This window comes from Anoplopoma fimbria, chromosome 17 (assembly GCF_027596085.1).
Source record: "Anoplopoma fimbria isolate UVic2021 breed Golden Eagle Sablefish chromosome 17, Afim_UVic_2022, whole genome shotgun sequence".
In the NCBI taxonomy this organism is placed as follows: Eukaryota; Metazoa; Chordata; class Actinopteri; order Perciformes; family Anoplopomatidae; genus Anoplopoma; species Anoplopoma fimbria.
The window spans coordinates 1973249-1992303 of NC_072465.1; the positions used below are offsets into that span (position 1 = coordinate 1973249).

At 41.2% G+C, this 19055-nt stretch overlaps 1 protein-coding gene across 1 annotated transcript in view; it reads right to left on the minus strand.

Moving 5' to 3' along the window:
* The window catches only part of kif21b (kinesin family member 21B), a 56867-nt gene that overhangs the window by 12437 nt on the left and 25375 nt on the right, over positions 1 to 19055 (minus strand). Inside the window, exons 6-26 of the mRNA XM_054616382.1 lie at positions 18700 to 18882; positions 17774 to 17889; positions 17126 to 17321; positions 16020 to 16206; positions 15826 to 15889; positions 15227 to 15457; positions 14218 to 14350; positions 13989 to 14130; positions 13003 to 13191; positions 12670 to 12869; positions 12455 to 12562; positions 11453 to 11769; positions 11014 to 11194; positions 10181 to 10384; positions 9918 to 10019; positions 9123 to 9288; positions 8843 to 8903; positions 8654 to 8702; positions 7199 to 7443; positions 5877 to 5945; positions 5615 to 5725 (exon numbers count right to left, since the gene is read on the minus strand). Coding sequence (XP_054472357.1) covers positions 5615 to 5725; positions 5877 to 5945; positions 7199 to 7443; positions 8654 to 8702; positions 8843 to 8903; positions 9123 to 9288; positions 9918 to 10019; positions 10181 to 10384; positions 11014 to 11194; positions 11453 to 11769; positions 12455 to 12562; positions 12670 to 12869; positions 13003 to 13191; positions 13989 to 14130; positions 14218 to 14350; positions 15227 to 15457; positions 15826 to 15889; positions 16020 to 16206; positions 17126 to 17321; positions 17774 to 17889; positions 18700 to 18882 — 3254 coding nt within the window. The remainder of the gene's footprint in view (positions 1 to 5614; positions 5726 to 5876; positions 5946 to 7198; positions 7444 to 8653; positions 8703 to 8842; positions 8904 to 9122; positions 9289 to 9917; positions 10020 to 10180; positions 10385 to 11013; positions 11195 to 11452; positions 11770 to 12454; positions 12563 to 12669; positions 12870 to 13002; positions 13192 to 13988; positions 14131 to 14217; positions 14351 to 15226; positions 15458 to 15825; positions 15890 to 16019; positions 16207 to 17125; positions 17322 to 17773; positions 17890 to 18699; positions 18883 to 19055) is intronic.

A 19055-nucleotide genomic window follows, 5' to 3' on the forward strand; every position in this document is an offset into this window, starting at 1 on the left:
ATTATAAGAGCTGTTTTCCTATTAAACCTTTCTCTCTCCCTCTCCCTCTCTCTCTCTATTCTATATTGTGTGCACTCACTCTCTCTAGCTGAACCTCTGCAACCTCACCCCCCAAATCTATGTCCCACTGACAGGAGAGCAGTCAGCAGAGTGAGAAGAAGAAGAGGCAGGAATGTCGGAAAATTGGTCCCCAGTGGACTTCGTTATAGCACCAGTGGTGGTTAGTGTGTATGTGAGTGCATATGTGCGTGAGAGAGAGGGTGAAGTGGAGAGCAAAACTGTGAGGGAGGGCTAGAGGATGTGAACAGGGAAAAGAGAATCTGTGGTTACACACAAAACTCGGGACAGATTTTGTTTCTGCACAGAGTGAGAAAAACACAGAAGGGTGTGCTTGAAATAAAGATAGCAACATGCTCCTCTTCTGTGCCTGCATGAACGCTGATGTCCCAGCGTGAAAGCACACACACACAAATACACACGTCAAATCAAAAATTCAAACAATAGACCATACTCTCTTTGTATCTGTTTTACAGCGTAAAAATGCCAACCAAAATCAAAAACTGTCTGTGAAAAAAAGGTTGCATGCATGTCTGCCAAGTCTCACGAAACACAAAAGAGCACCGACTTGTGCAAAATAAGCTCAAAACAATTGTTTACAACAGCCACAGCCTGGAAATCCAACTACACAACAGCCTACAACTCAAAAATAAACCACAGCACAACGTCCTAAGACGTCATCATCACCACATGCAGCATCCATTCTCCGCCCAGTCAGGTGGGAGCTGACTCTCAGTTCAGCATCCCCACAGCCAATCGCCTTTTGAGGCCCAGGGAAAAGGGTATTTGGTAAATGTGGGTAAGTAGAGGGATGGAACAATTTGATAACATAGTCAGATTATCAGATTCTGCTCCTCTGCAGAGCTGCAGATCCAGACTGTAATGTATGGTGTCACATACAATCTGTCCCACACACTTTTTGGTCCAATTCCATTTTTGGAAAGACTGATGATAGAAGGTATTTGATAAAATAAAGGGTAAAACCATACATTTGACTGATCTATTAACATGTTTCTTTAATAAATGGAAAAGAGGATGGAAGGAAGATTTATAAAAATAAGAGAAGGAGAATTTGAGGTGCAGTTTTCATTTGAATGAACCTCGTCCCTCTGAAGGCTTTTAACCCAATTGTGTTGTCTGAGGAAGGCATTACGCTCCATCCTCATTGGTAAATTGGAAGTCAGGTGAAGTAAGTTTTAAAGCTTTTTAAAGTAATGTTTAACTTTATAATAAGTAAAAACATAATTTCCCCTCACGTATAATATTTTACCAGAGCGCCTATATTTAAAACAACTTTTGACCTGCCAGGGAACCATTATGTAGCCATATTTTGAGTGCTTCTTGTTTGTCTTTGGTTTTCTCTATAAAGGACATACTGTATACTGCACATACTATAATATTGCTTAATGCAGCACTCTGTGTCTCACAGCAAGGCGCTGGTGCAAATGGCAGAAAGTGTTCCCATTCTATCAGCGCCTGTGGAAGATATCATAGTGTGCTGTGTTATGCACTATGCGAGGGCTGCTAATGGCTGTTGCAGGGCCAAGCACCAAGAGACCAGCAGACTAATGAAAACATGGAGGGAGATCAGTGTGTGCTCTTTGCAATACACAGAAAAACAGACGGAAGAGCCTTGGTGAGAGGTGCATCAATTTGTGCGTGAGCTAGATACACATAAATAGACCAGAAGGAGAGAAGAAAACTATGTTTTTTTTCATGATTAAATAATTTGAATCTATTTGTTTAAGGAGTAGTTTGACGTTTTGGGAAAACCGTCTGCTTATTTGCTTACTTGCTGAAAGTTATTTGGAACGATAGATAACTCATTTATGTTTGTACACTAAATTTAATACTACTTCCAGTAGTCAATTAGCTTATATTAGCATAAAGACTGGAGACAGGGGGAAAGAGCTTGCCTGGCTCTGTCAAGTGGTAAAAAAACTAACTAACTCATGAACTTGTTGTATTGCATTTAACATGTACAAAGAAAGAGGTAGAAAACTAGAGCCTCTGTTGGTTGCCTGGCAAACTCAGAGTTATGACAAGACGACGTTGACTCCAAATTTTAACAAACAGACATGAAAGTGACACCTATATTCTCTTTTAATAATTGACAATGAAGCAAGTGAACTATTCCTTTAATTTATCAGTATTTCTATATTTCTCTAGAAAGCCGCATGTGGTTAAAACATGCACCACAGCGAGGGAAAAGAGGAGGTGTAGGTGGAGGAGAGGCCAGGCCAGGCACTGACTACCGGTGGAGACGAGATGACACCAGGTGAGTTAACAGGCAAAATGGGTAAACAGAAAGTGACAAACACAGTTCCTCTACCTGAGCACCTCGGAGAGCGAGGAGTCGCTGTCATCCGACCTGGAGGCAGAAGAGGAGCAGGAGAGGAGAGGAGAGGGGAGGGCGGGGTGGGAAGAGGAAAGGGTTAACCACGCTAAGGAAAGACAGAAGGGTTACTGGCAAAGGGTTAAAGGGAGGAGTGACTGGAGGAAGGGTTTGGATATAAAGCAGAGAGCAAACTTGCAGGAGAGCTCAGTCAAATAACAAAGCTTGTCCAGGATTTATCAGGAAACCTTTATGAAATGTACTTCTTCCCAAAGATAACTACTGAACAGTCTGTGTTCTTTGACCGCTGTCTGCAGATGTTTTCCTCTGTAAAGCATGTTTACTGTAGGTACACCAACACTGAGCAATGGCTGCTTTAGTGAAATTTGCCCTTGTGGTGTTAGGGCTAACATTAAGTGTTAAAGGTTTAAAGAAATAGTTTGACATTTTGGCTTGTTCACTTTCTTGCCGAGAGTTTAATGAGAAAATGAATTCCACTCTTATGTCTGTCCGTCCAAGGTATAAGGTTACAGTCACCAGCTGGTTAGCTTAGCATAGCATAAAAACAGGAAACAATGGAACAGCTAGCCTAGCTCTGCCTGAAGGTAACATAATTATCCTAACAGCACCTCTTAAGCTCACTAATAGACAGCTTACAACTCCTTTTAATTAGAAGATTGAGATTGATATGTGCTGGGCTTTAACCAAAACTTGTCATATTTACCCAGTTCATTACCAATTGAACAAAGAAACGTGTTAATTATTGAGCTTAAGAAAGGCTTTTGTTACAGTCCACCTGTCAGGTGAGCCATTTTTCCTTGTTTCAAGTCTTTATGATGGCTACATATTTGACATACAGTCATGAGAGTGGTATTAATAATTTCATCTAACTCTTGGAAAGAAAGTGAAGAAGTGTTTCCCAAATTGTCAACTATTCATTTGAACAAGGCAGAAAAAAAGGTACTGAAAGAAAGAAGGAATTCGTCAAGAAGCGACCACTAATACCAAGATAGTCATACACAGAGGTTTCGATTTCTGTACTTTTGCAGCCCTAATGCATGACTCCCCTGATGCCAGTGTCCTCTCCCACATCAACTCTTTCCAGCCATATACAGGCAACTAGTGCAGAAAGGAACATAAAGAGCCGCAATCAGGGTAAACAGAAGGGAAAATAGAGAATAAGGTTGTCAAACTCACAGGCGGGCTCGCTCAAAGCTGTCAAGGGAAAAATCCAGACTACGCCAATACAGTACTTCCACTGAGTGTAGCAGTGCAATGAAAGTGTTATTATATTGTAAATATTTCATAGCTTCAGGTTTGTCACCATGAGTGCCTGTGCTTTACACTCTGAGCTTGAAATAATAAAACAAAATGGTGTGGATATGTCTGGAGGGAACAGCAGTGGTAAAAGGTTCTCAAAGTGGCTATTAGCATAGTTATATCCGCAACAGATTCTCAAGAAAATGAATCTACCTCATCCTTATTGTATCTTTCAAATCTGTGTCAAAAGCCTGGTTCCTGTCTCATAGGCAACCAATCTCTCCAAATATGATTTGATCTAAAAACAGAAGGGGAATGCATCCATACGGTCCCAACAAAAAAACTCACAAAAAGTGTTTTTCTTTGCATAGCAGACAGCTTCTCATTTGGCACCCTATTACACATAATTCAGACAGATGATTCAGACTGACTTCATAATTATTTTCTTAAATAAATAGTCTCCATTGAGACTTTTATGCTAAATGGAGATTTTTGCTTGCGGTGATGCATTAGGTGTCCGTGTTAGGTCAGCGTGAGTAATGTTAGCATAAAAAAAACAAACCAAAAATGATGGTTTAAATGATAAATCTTTGGTAAAAAAAATAAAAATAAATCATTGCATCCAGTATTTACTTCATTAAACAAAACATTACCCTCCCCCTACACACCTCACTTAAAATAGTGTGAATGAAAAAAGTATGTTACCACCCTCTATCAGATTGCAATTGTGCAAATGCTCCTTTCAAGAAAATATGAAAGGAAAAAACCCTCACACCATTTCATCCTCCTACATCAGGCTCTATAGGAAGGCTTCTCCTATGGGAACCACAAACGCAACCGGAAACATGAATATTCTCCCATACTGCCACACTAGGTTAATTCAAAATGGCTACCAAAGATGACAAGAGCCAACTCATTTACCTACTCCTGCTCCAGATAATGATCACCCACAGGCTCCTACACGCATGTATTCACACATATACAGCACACACAAACACAAATACCCTAACTCATTTCACAAAGCATCTTCTTTATCAATTAGCGGTCAATAAAGCTGAGAAATGTTCCGGATTAATAAAGATATCAAAGCACACAATTTCAGAGCCTCACTAAAATGAACCGTTGACATTTGTCAGAGTGGAAAGCTGGAATTGATTGAGAGCATGAAGGGAAACAGCCGGTTGCTCATTCCTGACATTAAAATGTATCTTATATCCATATTGTGTATCTACTCAATGTGTAAGCATGTAGTCCAGCTACACACAATATGATTAAAACATTCTGTTACCCTTTGTGTATGTAAATAAAAAAAATTACCATTCATGTGTCAGTGTCAACAAACCTGAATATAATGAGATAAGATTATCTTTTCCGAACGCACCTCATGTCATCTCAAAGCAGACATACTATATATCACATCTTGCCAAACCAGTTTTCTCCTACAGAGGATTCTACAATGTGAGCTGATTCCCTCCTATTTTGCATTTGTTTCCTAGTAAATGCTACATGTCAACTAAAAAGGTGCTGCAATTGGTACATATTGTTGTTAGTGTTGCTAAATTCAACCTGTGGTTGTGGTTTGGATGATCAGATCTTCCATGCCTCTTAAATGCAATCAACACTGGGATTCTGTGAATGTTTGCACCATCTGTCCTCCCAGGAACTACATTAATCCTCAACAAAAGTATTTTGGATAGAGTGGATAGGTTGAGAGTGATTCATCGGAAGATAAACAGTTGGAATAGCACACTCTTACATCTACAACACGGAAAAAAGCACTTTCCTCTCAAAAGGCCAGACCATCAGCCTGTCTACAGGGCCAGTGAAGACTTTATATCATGGAGGAAGAAAATAAAAGAAAGGAATGGTTCAAAGTGAGACTGAATTGAGCTGATGAGAATGCAGGTACAAAAGGAAAAAAGCAGTGAGTGCAGTGATGTATCTGTGCAGCAGTGTACTCACTTGTCCAGAGCAGAACCTTGGGTTTGGTTGCTGGTGAGCCTTGAGAAGACGTTGCGGTCGTTCCTGGTCCTGAGAGGAGGGGAGGAGGGGGGAGTATAGCCATCAGTGGGCCTGATAAGGGGCGGGAGGGTGAGGAAGGTTAAGGATAAGTAGGGACAAGAAGAGTTAAGAGGAAATGAAGGAAATAAAACATCATTACACTGTCCAAAAATGTAATCAATCTGCCAACAAAATAACTTAGATTTGATTACAGTGCATGTACCTGTACGAACGGTCGTAAGATTTCCTCCTTGTTAGAGGGGAAGTGTCATAACCCCGAGACTGCCTGGGACTGACACAAACACACAGACACACAAAAGCAAACTAAGCAAAACTTTAAGGGAGTGCACAGGAGGATGATACACGTCTATGTAAACTGTTGGGAATCAATAAGCAAGAAGGGTTCTATGCAGTTTAACAGCATTTCTAGCAGACTACGAAACTGGCAGACTCATTTCTTTAAATATCAAATTTCCATCCCCGAAGACATATGAAAATCTGAATAATTCATTAACTTTTCCTTTTCTCCCCCTGGAGCAGTTTTCTAACTTAAGAAATGTCAGGCCTTTGGTTGGTTTTAAGTGGTTGTTAAGTGTGCAGTAGGAATTAAGTCAAACATTCATTTTGACAACTTTGTCTCTCGTTAGGATTTAAAATGTAATTGTAAATTTGTGATATTCCACAGGGTTTATAGGTTATCCTCATGTTTTTATTCCAGTTCAACACGTCATCGTCATTCCGTGACTCTGCTCCTCTGCTTGTTTAAGGCACTTCAGCGGAACAAATGTCTACCAACATGGGGATTCGAGATGACATTTCTTTAACTGAAGAAGACTCTAACCAACAGGCCACCCTGCTGTCTCACACAGTGGAGCAGTGATTTCCAATGAGAGGTACTTGTACCCCAAGGGGGTACTACAAATACCAGGCTGGTACTTGGAAACATTTATAGAGAAGCTCAAGTGAATTACAATTTGATTAAAATGATGAATGGTGTAAGAAGTTAGAAAAAAATGAATGGAAAAAAGCTATGGTTGACATGTGTAGCTTAAAGTGATGCAACAACGGTTAAGGTGTTAATGCAGAGGTACTTAAGCTTATTTGACAGGGTGTGGGGGTATATCACTTAAAGACGGTTAGGAACCCCTACAGGAGGTAATTACAAATGCTCAACCATCCAAAACAGCACAGTAATTGATACTTGTGAGGAGTTATCATAATTAGAAATTTGCGAAAATATAAGAACCAAGCTTCCACCATTCCCCCTTCCTGGTAACACTTAAGATATGTGTCTTGCCAAATCTTAATGAATTTGAATTGATTGGTTTGTTTCTCTTTTGCACTTTTTATTTCCTTTGTTGCATTTTGAGAAACTGTAAATTTATTATTTCTGGCCTTTTGCATCTTATTTCATTTTATTTCATCTAAATTTTATGATTTTTTTTTTTATTGCTAATTATTTTTGAATGTCATCCCAATACTTTTTCTTTGCCTATGTAAATTCACCTTGCTTCATCACAGCGATTATTTTTTTGATTCACTTACAAGGTGTGTCCCCTGACAGGTAGGCTGATGGTGCGGGACACCCGGTCCCTGTGGTAAGGGTCTCGTAGGGCCAGGCTGAGACCCAGACTAGCTGTCCCCATGCTCAGGCCGTCCTCCTGGATGTCCGTCAGCGAGGCCAGAGACTTGGTGATGTGCTGCTGCTTGCTGCTTGAGGAGTGGTCCAGAATGGGACCCAGATACTCCGCAGACACCGCCTTCATCTGAGCTGACAGACGAGGCTCCTTCTGATTGAAAAATGGGGAGCGTTTGTTTTATTACAGTGGATAAGGAGGAGAATTATATGAGATAAGAGGACAGTGTGATATAAAAAACTGAGCCATAAAATAAAGATAAATATTGAATTTAATTAAGGCAAAAGAGGAAATGAAGATGCTGCCTGAAAACATCAATCAGCAGGGAGATAAATTGAAAACATTAAAACAAAAATGCTTGAAAAGAGACAGCAGCCATTAAGGATAAACAAATGCTGGACAGGGGAAAAAACTACAAACTCAAATAAAGGATAAAGAACACAGTATTAATGAGGCGTACCTCCTCAGAAAGTTTTGGAGGAATTTTAACTGTTTGCTTATACTGCCACCTCAAGGTTCCAAACAAAATGGCAGCCGCTCTGACAGACAAACTGGTATGTGTTGACAGTAAAAATTACAGGGGTGCAAACTCATCAAGGATGAAAATCCGAACCCCTAGGTGGAATATATATTTTTTTAAATATATATATATTCATATGCTTCAATGTTATTAGAATGTTTATTATTAAATGGAAGAGTTCAATTTGCATGAAATGATAGCTAGTTATCTAGCTGATGTTATAGTCTCTGCGATTTAACTCGTAAAATTATAATGGGAAAAGGTAGAAACCCTCAGGGTGCTGTCAATGTGCAAGCTGCCAATTTAATGGTGATTTAAGCTACTCTATTGGGTTTATATATATATATATATATATATATATATATATATATATATATATATATATATATATATATATATATATATATAGCTACTCTATTGGGTTTATATATTTGTAAATCTGACTCTGAAAGAGTCAGTGCCTCACCAGCCACGAACCTCACCGCACGTCACATACACAGTGGGTTATTTGGCCCAAATATGTTCATGTGCAAAGTAAACAACAATCAATTGGTCTCAACACCTCACGAACACTAACGCCATCTGATAACATGCAGTGTCATCATGGTTCATAAAGGTCTGACAGGCTTAGACAAGAAGACGCAGCACTACCTGATGCTTAGAGCACTGACACTAACAAAAATAGATCTATTCTGAGATATAAATATAGAAGTAATGTTAACATCTGGGTTCAAGAAAACTGGACAGAGGACACATTTCCTGTGTAAAGAAGAAGAATGTGGAATTTAATCTGCAACAGCTAAAAAACAACTATGCACTTCAACAACAAAAAATCCAATGTACCTTTATTTTGAAATCATCTTGGCTGTTGGATTCTTTTATTTGAGAAACACTGCAGAAAGAGAGAAAAATGTGAGTCATACGGTGCATTTTGTAAAAACAGACTAACTTTGGCACCTTGGGGTAAACGTTCTTTTTAAATAAATGGGTAAGGGTGAGGGGAGGATTTTGCGTGTGCGACTGCAGTCTCACCTGCTCTCAGAGGCTTGGCTGATCTCAGAGGGCTCCTCGTCTGTGCTGGCATAACTATTTTCTGGAAGCACACAAAACGTACAACTTGTCAGCCCACAGCACACGGTACATACACTGCCACTTGCAAAGTCTGTATGTGTCACAACCTATGGCACTATCACATATTCCAATTTAACAGCAATTTCCTGTTTCAATTTGTTCTCTAAGGGTGGGGAGCATCCAGTATAAAGTCTTACATACTATCACAAAGAGCTAAACACAAACCAAAAACACCGCTCACCCTGCTGTACGTTGTGGATGAGAGCCTGAAGTTCAGGGATGCATTCAGCCTTTTCCCTCAGAGCATCAAGGATTATGTGATTGTGAGATGAGCCGATCACATCTGTCTGTCGGAGCTGACCCTCCAGCAGGCGGATCTGAGTCTCCTTCTGAGCCACCTGTAAACTCTGCGTGCACACAATGACCAGACAAATCATAAATACTAATGAACACACACACACACACACACACACACACACACACACACACACACACACACACACACACACACACACACACACACACACACACACACACACACACACACACACACACAGTGCTGCAGCCCTCAACCTTTAGACTTTATATTAACCAAACAACAGGGAAGATACTACCTCGTAAATATAGTGTTTCACTTTTCTGACTGGTGATTATTGATTTTTTTTTACCAAGAAATAGACCTCTGACAACATCTTGCAGTACAGAGAGAAAAAACAAGACCATACTCCATTATTCAATGCACCTCCACTTTTCTCTCACTAAGGGGCATTGCAACATCAATACATATGAATAAATGTGTGCCAGTGGCATGTCATGATAACAATACAAAACTATTTTTGTTTACTGTATTTAACACCCATAATAAGTAAGTACATGCTTTTATCTTTGTTTCGTTGTTAAAGCTACATATATTCCTTCACACCTCAAAGAGTGCAGATTAAATTATTCATTATTTATTTTACAAATGTTTCTAAGCCTGCAAACCCACCTATTGTCTGGTTAAGTTTTTTCGCAGGGACCCTCTGTGATAACTTACTTTGTCTATGGAAGCCTTCAGGAAGTGGTCCAGCAGGTGGCGCGCTTCAGCCAGAGAGCAGGAGCTGATCACCACTGACGTGTCCACAGAGTCCAACTCATCCTGCAGAAAACACAATCCTAGGCATTTAGAGGCTTCCTGTCACTTCTCAGAGCTTAGAAGAAAACATAAATGTGTGTGTGTGTGTGTGTGTGTGTGTGTGTGTGTGTGTGTGTGTGTGTGTGTGTGTGTGTGTGTGTGTGTGTGTGTGTGTGTGTTCATACCTTGGTCTCCTCTATCTGTACAATGGTGGCCTGGCAGTCAGACAGGCTGTCATTGATGTAATCTATGTTGGCGTTCAGCACCTCAATGTCCTCGTTAATTTCCTGAAGGAGGCGGTCTTCTGCTTCTGGCCCCTCCCCGTCCGCCATTAGGACCTCCCTTTTATGTGAGAGCGATTCCTGCTGGACTGTCAGCTCCTCTCGCTTCTGACTCATTAAAAACACAAATGAAAATAGGGCAAAAGAAAGGTCAGAGCAATACTTACAAAAACATATGCAAAAGTCAAAAATAAGGGCATAAATGAGTTATTTCCACAACAGGACACTTTATTTACTACAGTATATATCTGTGCAATACAAAAACATTTTAATATTTGCTCTAACATCTTGCAGATTCATAGAAAAACTCTGTTCCCCTTCGAATTGTACGGCATGATTTTATCAGCCCCTGTCAATGAAAAGAAGAGGAAGGAAGAGCCTCACTCACTTTGGTTTCAAATACTGAGATGACGTGAGCCAAAAGTCACTTAGATGTAACCATTGAAACTGCTGTTGCCACTACTATGTACATGTGTCATTTTGATTCCTTATATTTGATTTTAATCACTATCAATAGTGCTGCACATATCATTGCGTATATTATTTCTTGGCAAAACACTTTTCCATGTCCACACAAGGGATACAGGTCAAGGTCATGTCCCGATGAAACAGTTCAGCCCTGCGGAGGCTTTTTACTCTTTATCCATCAAACCAAGTGTAATCACACTATCAAAGATGCCTCAAACAGCACTATTTTCCACCTTAATCCCAATTCAAAATGTTAAGACCATTCCTACCTTGATAAGGCGATCCATGTCAGCCTCCACGTTGGCGATGGTCATTCTCTGCATGACAATGTCAATAATGCGACGCTCGAGCGATTGCCACTTCTGACGGGCAGACTTTGAGAAGCTACTAGCTCTGCCCGCCGCTCCAGCGCTGCCCAGGCCTGCTGGCTTACGCTGCAACTTCTTCCTACTAATGGGAAGAGATAAAGGGAGAGGGGAGAGGAGTGAAAGGGGGGAGAGGATAAATGATAAAGCAGTGAGAGTGAACAAAAACAGTAAACTTTTGACTGGACAGCAAAATAATGAGCTGAAACTCACTATAAAGTTCCCTAAAGCTCTAGGGAGCTGCCGATTGGGGTGATAATGCATCATTATGAGTGAGCCCTCACGTATCGTAATTTAATGCAAATGTAAAGTAGAGGTCATTGATTACATGAGCCCATCTTACCCAACGACCCTGGTTCCATCCATGCTCCCTTCGCTCTCTGCCTGATATCCAAACACTTTGTTTTTGTTGTTCCACTGCTTCACCAGCCCGCTCACACTCCTCCCTGTCTCAGGTTCAGAGCTGCTAGCTGTAGTGCTGGCCGATAACTCAGCTCCAGAGTCTGTAATTGTGGGGTTGTGGTTCCAGCGGGCCACACGCCCGGCCACACGGTCTGACATAGGCTTTGCCAGGCGTCGCAGGGCGGTCACCTCCTGGGTCTTTCTGCGCAGCACCTGCTCCTGTTGCCGCTTCTGAGACTCCAGCGCTCTGATCTGGTACTGATGGACAAGACGGAGAGAAACAGTCCTTTAATATGTGTGTTATTAAGACTTCATCTTTTGTATTGTTTTCTAAACATTTTTTAGAGTTATTCCTGAGCTAAATTAGACGTTTTCCACTACAGGCTTACAGAGTGTTGATCATCAGAAGGATTTTAAGACGAACCCTAAATAAAAGGATTACAAATTAAGCCCACTGTATGACAGCGCAAATTTTTCCATGCTCATTAATAAGCCCTCTCCTCCAGGGAAAACAAATAAAAATGGAAATGAATGCATTTAGGCTATATAATCATATCAAAACATAAGTTATTCCAAACAATCTGTGTGCAATATGTACATGATTCATAAATCAGGGTTTTAAAGTGCCAGGCTGGAAAACAGAGGGAAAACCTCAATGTAAGCCATACACACCAACTCATGAGCATGAATCATTCTTTAAATACAGTAATAAAATGAGAATGTGGACCAGAATGACAACAGCTGATACATAGATTAAAAAGGCTCATATACAATGTTGCTCATACTGTCTCATCTAACTCCCAATTTCCCAATAATTCTATCCCTGCATGAGACATTAGAGGGAGCCAAAGCACCAAATCCAAATTTCTGAAGACTGTAGTATCTACTGTTACAGTGCTTAAAACTCTCTGTCCTAAACACACACAAACACATGCAGTCTGACCTCTTGTCGACGCTGCTCTTTCTTGAGTTGGGCGATCTCACGGTTCCTCTTTGCCTCCACCATCCTCCTCCTCAGCTGCTCCTCCTTCATTTGCTTCATCAGTGTCACCTGGAAAAAGCAGAGAGGTCAGGTTAAACTGCACAAGTAGTCCTGTTAAAAAAACATGTAATTTATCCATGCCCCAGATCCTCCCCACTCACTCTTCTTCCTCTTACCTTGGCCTTTTTCATGTCGTTGACCTCTGTCTGGAGTTTCTTTAGCTCCCGTTCGTACCTCCCCTGGTTTTTGAGGAGACGCGCATGCTCTTTCTGTGCCACTTGCAGCTTCAGCAGATCTCGGTTCATCTCCTTAAGACGTTTCTCATAGTCCTGCTTGATCCTGTTGGCCGTCTCCTCCGTGTAGTTCTCCATGGACACTGAGCAGTCATGTTATAATGTTAATTACCTGTTGTCAGGCTTTACCTTCAGTGATACTTTTTTACTTTTCTACTGATCAGCAACTTCCCAACTACATGTTTTAACTATTCATTTCACGATGCATGAACTCACTGAGATTCTGCAGTACGCGGTCTCTCTCCAGCTGAGTGTCTTGAATCTTGTTTTGCAGTAGAATGAGCTTCTCCTCGTACTGCAGCTTCAGCATCAGCAGTCTCCGCTGGCTGTTCTCCAGCTCGTCTATCAGCTTTTGTTTGATTTCAATCTCACAGGTCAGATCAGCCAGGTCCGCCTGGAAGTGGGCTGCAAATTGGAAGGGAAAAGGTCAGACAGAGTGCAAAGAAGAGCTTATAGAGGAGTTAAAATGACATTTTCTTTTAAGGATAATTAAATAAATAGTAGGAAATGTCAAAACAAGCTGCCACACAGTGTTGATTCATGTGTTGCTTCTTCGTGCTTCTTTAGAAACCTTGTCTAAAACTGCACAGTAAAATTCAGCTCTACACTATAAGATGTGTCATTCTGTCTGTACTGTCAGCCAGTTGGCAAACTGCATAATGTTCTAAAGAGAAATTGAGATGTAGATAACGTTAAATGGGACAAAGAGTTTGCAGCCAAGCGAGCAGTTCTGTGGGGTTGTACACAAAGTACAGATGAAGCTGATAGGAATGTGATTAGTTCTGCAAAGATTTGGTCATAAATTACAAATAAATTGAAATTTAGACCAGAGGATGGCGCTAGAGGAAAAGTTAGGGAAGTCATTATGCTACATCATCTAGGAATCATGAATGTCTGTGCAAGATTGTTGTGTCAATTCATCTGATAGATGTTGAGATTTCTTTCCTAAAAAAGGCAAACTTTGACTAGCCGGTGGCTCTAGAAGAAAAGTCATGGGGATCACCAATTCAATGGGATTCATCCTCTGGGAACAATGATTGACTTTACAAAATCTTATGGCAATTAGTGGCAATCATTCAATAGTTGTTGAGAGATACTTCACGATAGGTCGACACAGAGACAGACATCGCCATCTACAGTCATACTGCTAACATGGCTAAACAGCTATGTTCATTTTGTAGCATCAATTGTGAGAAACACACCTTTCTCCTCAGAGTCTGAGTCTGAATCCACCAGGCTCTCGTCACTGTCAAAGCCGTCCTCCTCCTCCTCCCTGCCTTCCTCTTCATCCTCCCCCTCGTCCTCATCACAACCACTCTCCTCCTGCAGTGGAGACATGACATCCTATACACAGAAACACACAGATACATCAGACTTTGTTCTGTATGTTTTCATTTTAAATTCGTACGAATGCAAACATGTGTACCTTACCTCAATGTAATTGTCGTCTGAATCGATCTCTCCATTCTGTCCGTTTTGTCCATTTTCACCACTTCGACCGTTCTCTCCGTTCTCATGGGTGTGTAGTTTCACTCGCTTCTTCAGACCTTTCTCCAACTCAGGACTACAGGAGGAGAAAAGCATCATTGTTTAGCCACATGACAGTTGGCATTGCATCATCAAATTATTTTTCTTTATTATTTTCACCTGTGGATGATCGTCTATCAAATTCAACTACAGCATAATGTTGTGTGTTTTTTACCCATTACCATGTCTTACAAACACTCTCTTTCATGTAAGAGATATGTCACACACTCCACCATTAAGGCTCTGGGAGTGTTGCCAAGTGATGTGCTAATGGCAAAATCAGACCTCTGAAGTCATTAGCAGAGTCTTCTTCAGCTCATCTACCCCCCATCTTGCCCTTTTAGCGCTTTACTTTTTATTGCCAATGTTTATCTCATTTGCTCCCTCTTTTACAACCATCACTAGCTCTGTCTCTAAATCCCCGTCCACCTCCTTCTCTATCCCATTTAACCTCAATTAGCCTGTTAGGCTGTGTACTCTTCTCTCTCATGACCCACTGGCCGACTGAATTAGACCTTTTTGTATCCAAGCCAGCATTACTACTCAGCACTGGCTGCATCCCAGTTCTATTCAGAAGCTGGCCGTCCCAAAACACTAATCGACTTGTGATGTGGCTCTCATAAAAGCAATGAGGGGGGGGGAGAGTATATGAGCATTAACAAAAACGTACTGATTATACTCTCCTTGCATTTTTAAACATGCACAGGTTCATTGACAAGGACTTAAAGGGAGGACTGAAAAATTGAAATTTCATCAAGCTGAGATATTTTAGATGTACGAGGAGAGAGGAGCTTCCCGGACTTCCTTTGGATACGACTCCTCCGGAGACTTGTACCCTGATTTCTATTATATTGTTTATTGTTTTGTGGAAATTGCATGTAAAAACATCTTAAATGCATCCCTCTCCCCTCACCTCATTCTTCTTTGCCTCCTCTCCTTCTTCTTCAGCCTCTCGATGTCCAGCTTGGCCCGGCGTAACACGTCCGTCATCTCAGCCTGCATTGACAATGAAGCAGGGGAGGAGCCAAGCGGGTGGCCGGGGGCGGGGCTGAGAGAGGAGGTAGGAAACGGGGAACGCAAGGTAATTCTGGCTGCCTGCCGTCGCAAAGACTCGTTCATGGCCTCGCTCTCAAGAAGCTTGGATCTGATGGAGGAGGAAGAGAGGAGGAGTTAAAGACAACTCATCCATTCATAAATGATGCTTTGTTCTGAGAATAGGATAAAATATCACTGTGAAATTTAAAACAACATTCAAAAAAGAAATCACTCGTTCTCCCTATTACAAATAAAAAGTTCAATTCATTAGCAAAAAAAGGTACTCTTCTTTAATTCAATGCACTTATGGGTTTAACCTTTACAGCCTTGCTTGGTCTGGTATTACCAGAAACATGCCGTAGCTTATTTTAACATTAGCAAATATATATTGACGTTTAACTAACATTACAGAGTCAGTTCACTGAAATTCAATGATTTCAGTAAATAAAGGCATCCTAGAAGGTTTGGAGCTCTTACCGAAGTTCTTCAACCTCTCGGATGTAGTTCTGTATTAATGCACCGATCTCCTCATTGCCCTTGCCTAAAAGTCAAAGGAAGAAGGAGCATCAGGGCACAGAGAGCACTCAACAATAAGGATGCATTAAAGTAAGATTTAAGACTGCGACTCAGGATAAACTGAGTTCATGTGGAGTTTAAACATTCTCACGTACTTGACTTGGTCAGCAGAGTGCTGACCTCATTGGCCAGCAGATGTGTTACACGGATGTTGAGGTGGTCTATGGTCTCCTGCATGGCCTTCACCCTGAGGCGCAGTGTGTCGTTTTCTCTCTGCAGCATTGCATTCTCCTGATACATGTCGCTGTAGCCCTCTGAACCATCCTCTGCCACACGCTTCCCCTGTGGAGAAAACCAAAGAGTCAGCGTGAATATCAATGACCCTGAACACTACAAGCATTTTATGAAAAAAGACAATATCAGAATAAAAAAAACTGAAAAATAATACAGCTTCTAAATTAACACAACCGAACACTATACTATTGTTTAAAATGAATTGGTCAGTCTTTTGCTCTTTAAGGTGTCATTGTTGTAATACAGTGAAAAGTCCTGCTGTTTAAGCTTTGGACAGAGAGTCACTCTATAATCCAGTCACAGCTCGCAGATATCATTACCTCCACCAATCCAACACACTTTTCAGATTCCCCTCACATCACATCCCTTATTACAACACAGGTCAGTTCACCCTCCCTCATCATAGCCACGCATTCACTTCCTTCTTGTAACCGTGGTAACCCCCTTAATCACATAAAAGACTGACAACCACACTTTTTTCAATTTCATGAATATTTTTTCGTCACATTTTCTAGTATCATTCTCCCCTCTCCTGTGTTCCTACTTCTCAGCACAAGCACATTCATATACAGGATTCATTTATCCCTTCATTTCTTTAGAAAATGCTGACGTTCCACTGATTAATCTTCTTCATGCACTATAGTAAAAGTATAAATGGATGCGTGTGTTCCAGTAAAGATCTTTAATCTGATAAAGTGATCAGCTGCTGCTGCAGATGTTGTCTCTGCTTTTTCTTACTCACTCTCTAATACCATCTTCACTTACTCCCATTAGTGTTGTCTTTTTTCTTCTTCTGCTCAGTTACTATTCTCAATTTCATCCATCATGTCAGCCCTCTCTTACCGCCTCATTGCATCAGCTACACTGACAGCCATGTGTTGTCTCTCTTCTTCAACCCCTCATTTTTCTCCCCTACATTTTTTCCCGCTTTCTTGTAGTCATCCATCCCACTCATCCCATCTCTCACCGCCTTGTACTCCATCAGTTCCAACTGAAGCCGGGCTATCTCGGCACGCAGGGCGCTGATCTGCTGGCTGGTCTTGTCTTGGTTCACCACCACCTTGTTCTTGATGTTTCGGGCGCGGTTGGCGTACTTCAGTGTGTTCAGTGTCTCCATGAAGTCCCGGTCTGACGGACTGACGCAGGCGATCATCACTGTTCGACTGAATAGCAAGGAAATGTAAAGGTTAGACGACTGTGTATACTTGTTGTTGTATGATAATATAACAGAAGCCCCTTTGCTACTCAGGCACAACATTAACAACTCAACAGTGTGTCTTGTAAAAGAAAAACTCTGAAACCTCTGTCAATAAATAAACCAGAGCACTTGCACATTATCGATTAACCTGCTGAAATTTTCTTAATTAATCATTTTGAATATTAAATGTCAGGAAATAGTGAAAAGATTTTTCAGTTTTCTATCACATATGGCATCAAACCTCACATTAAAGATGGAACCACTACATTTTGGGTGTTTTGATCAGAAATTGTAATCAAGTATCAAAATATTGGCAATTCATTTTCTTTCATTCAACTAATCGATTGACCACTCGTTTGCAATGATAAATTACCACTTTCTCTGCGTAACACAATTTTTATACTATCCCAGAATTACCTGTTGCCTCCCAGTGAGTCCTGTAGCAGACGAGTGAGTTTGGAGTCTCTGTAAGGGACGTGCCCTCCCTTCTTGGTCTGGTCCCCTAGAGCACTGATCACATTTCCCAGCGCCAGCTACAGCACACACACACACGCACACACACACACACACACACACACATATTCAGAAATTGAAAACAAACTGGTTTTCTAGTATTCTTAACATGCTGACGTTTAAACATTGGCAATACGATATTCAGAGCAGAGCCATTGCTTTCTTAAGGGCTCTCAACATGGCGACGGCTGAACGAGTGGCTAGCGTGTCATCATTAATATTACTGCTTTTCTTGGCAAGTCGTGCCCTGCATAACATTGAAGTGCTAGGAGGTATCGGTAACCCAGTTTGGTTAGGTCATATCCCCTGACCAATGGGCTAACATGACCCAAACTGCTCGAGGTCAATTGCTTACCTTAACCAATCATCTGTGCCACATCCTCTTAAGTAGGGTGAGTCCTTCCAAGAAATGCAGTAGGATTCATAATTACACGTGGCTAGAAACCAATGATGCTAACAGAACCAACAGTACAAATAAAGGCCTGTTGACCTGGGCGGTTAACACTGTTGTTTGCTGCTTTATTAATGCGCTGAGTATCATATAGAGAACATTGACGATAAAGCAGAAGAGAGATATGGAAGTTTGTATTTAAATACATCTGACATCTGGATGAATGCTTTGTTACTTTCTTTGTTTACATGTTTTCTATCATACCATCCCTATATAGACACAGAGACACACATATATACACAAACACGCACAGACACGCACAGACACGCACAGACACACACACACACACACACACACACACACACACACACACACACACACACACACACACACACACACACACACACACACACACACTTTACATGTCTGTCTGTCTCACCAGTCCACAGTTAATGGAGATCCCCTCTCTGGCTCTCTCTCCTGTAGCTCCGGTGCGTTTCAGCCTCTCAGACCCGGCCAGGTCCACAAAGTGGAACTTGGCCATCAGTGTCTCGAACTCCGGCTGAGCGATGGGGCTCGAGTCCACGCCGTTCACCTCCCCGTTCTCTTCTCCTCCTCCGTTCTGCTGGCGGGGGTTTGACAAAAAAACAATTGAAAATGAGTTCATGAGATGAGAAGGTCTTACTCGAAAATAGCAATTATTTCATCACCTTTAAAGGTACTATGACTGCAATACTAGTCTTTTATTTTTGTTTTTTTCCTCATTCATTTTCTGCCGCCCTCCACTCCAAATCT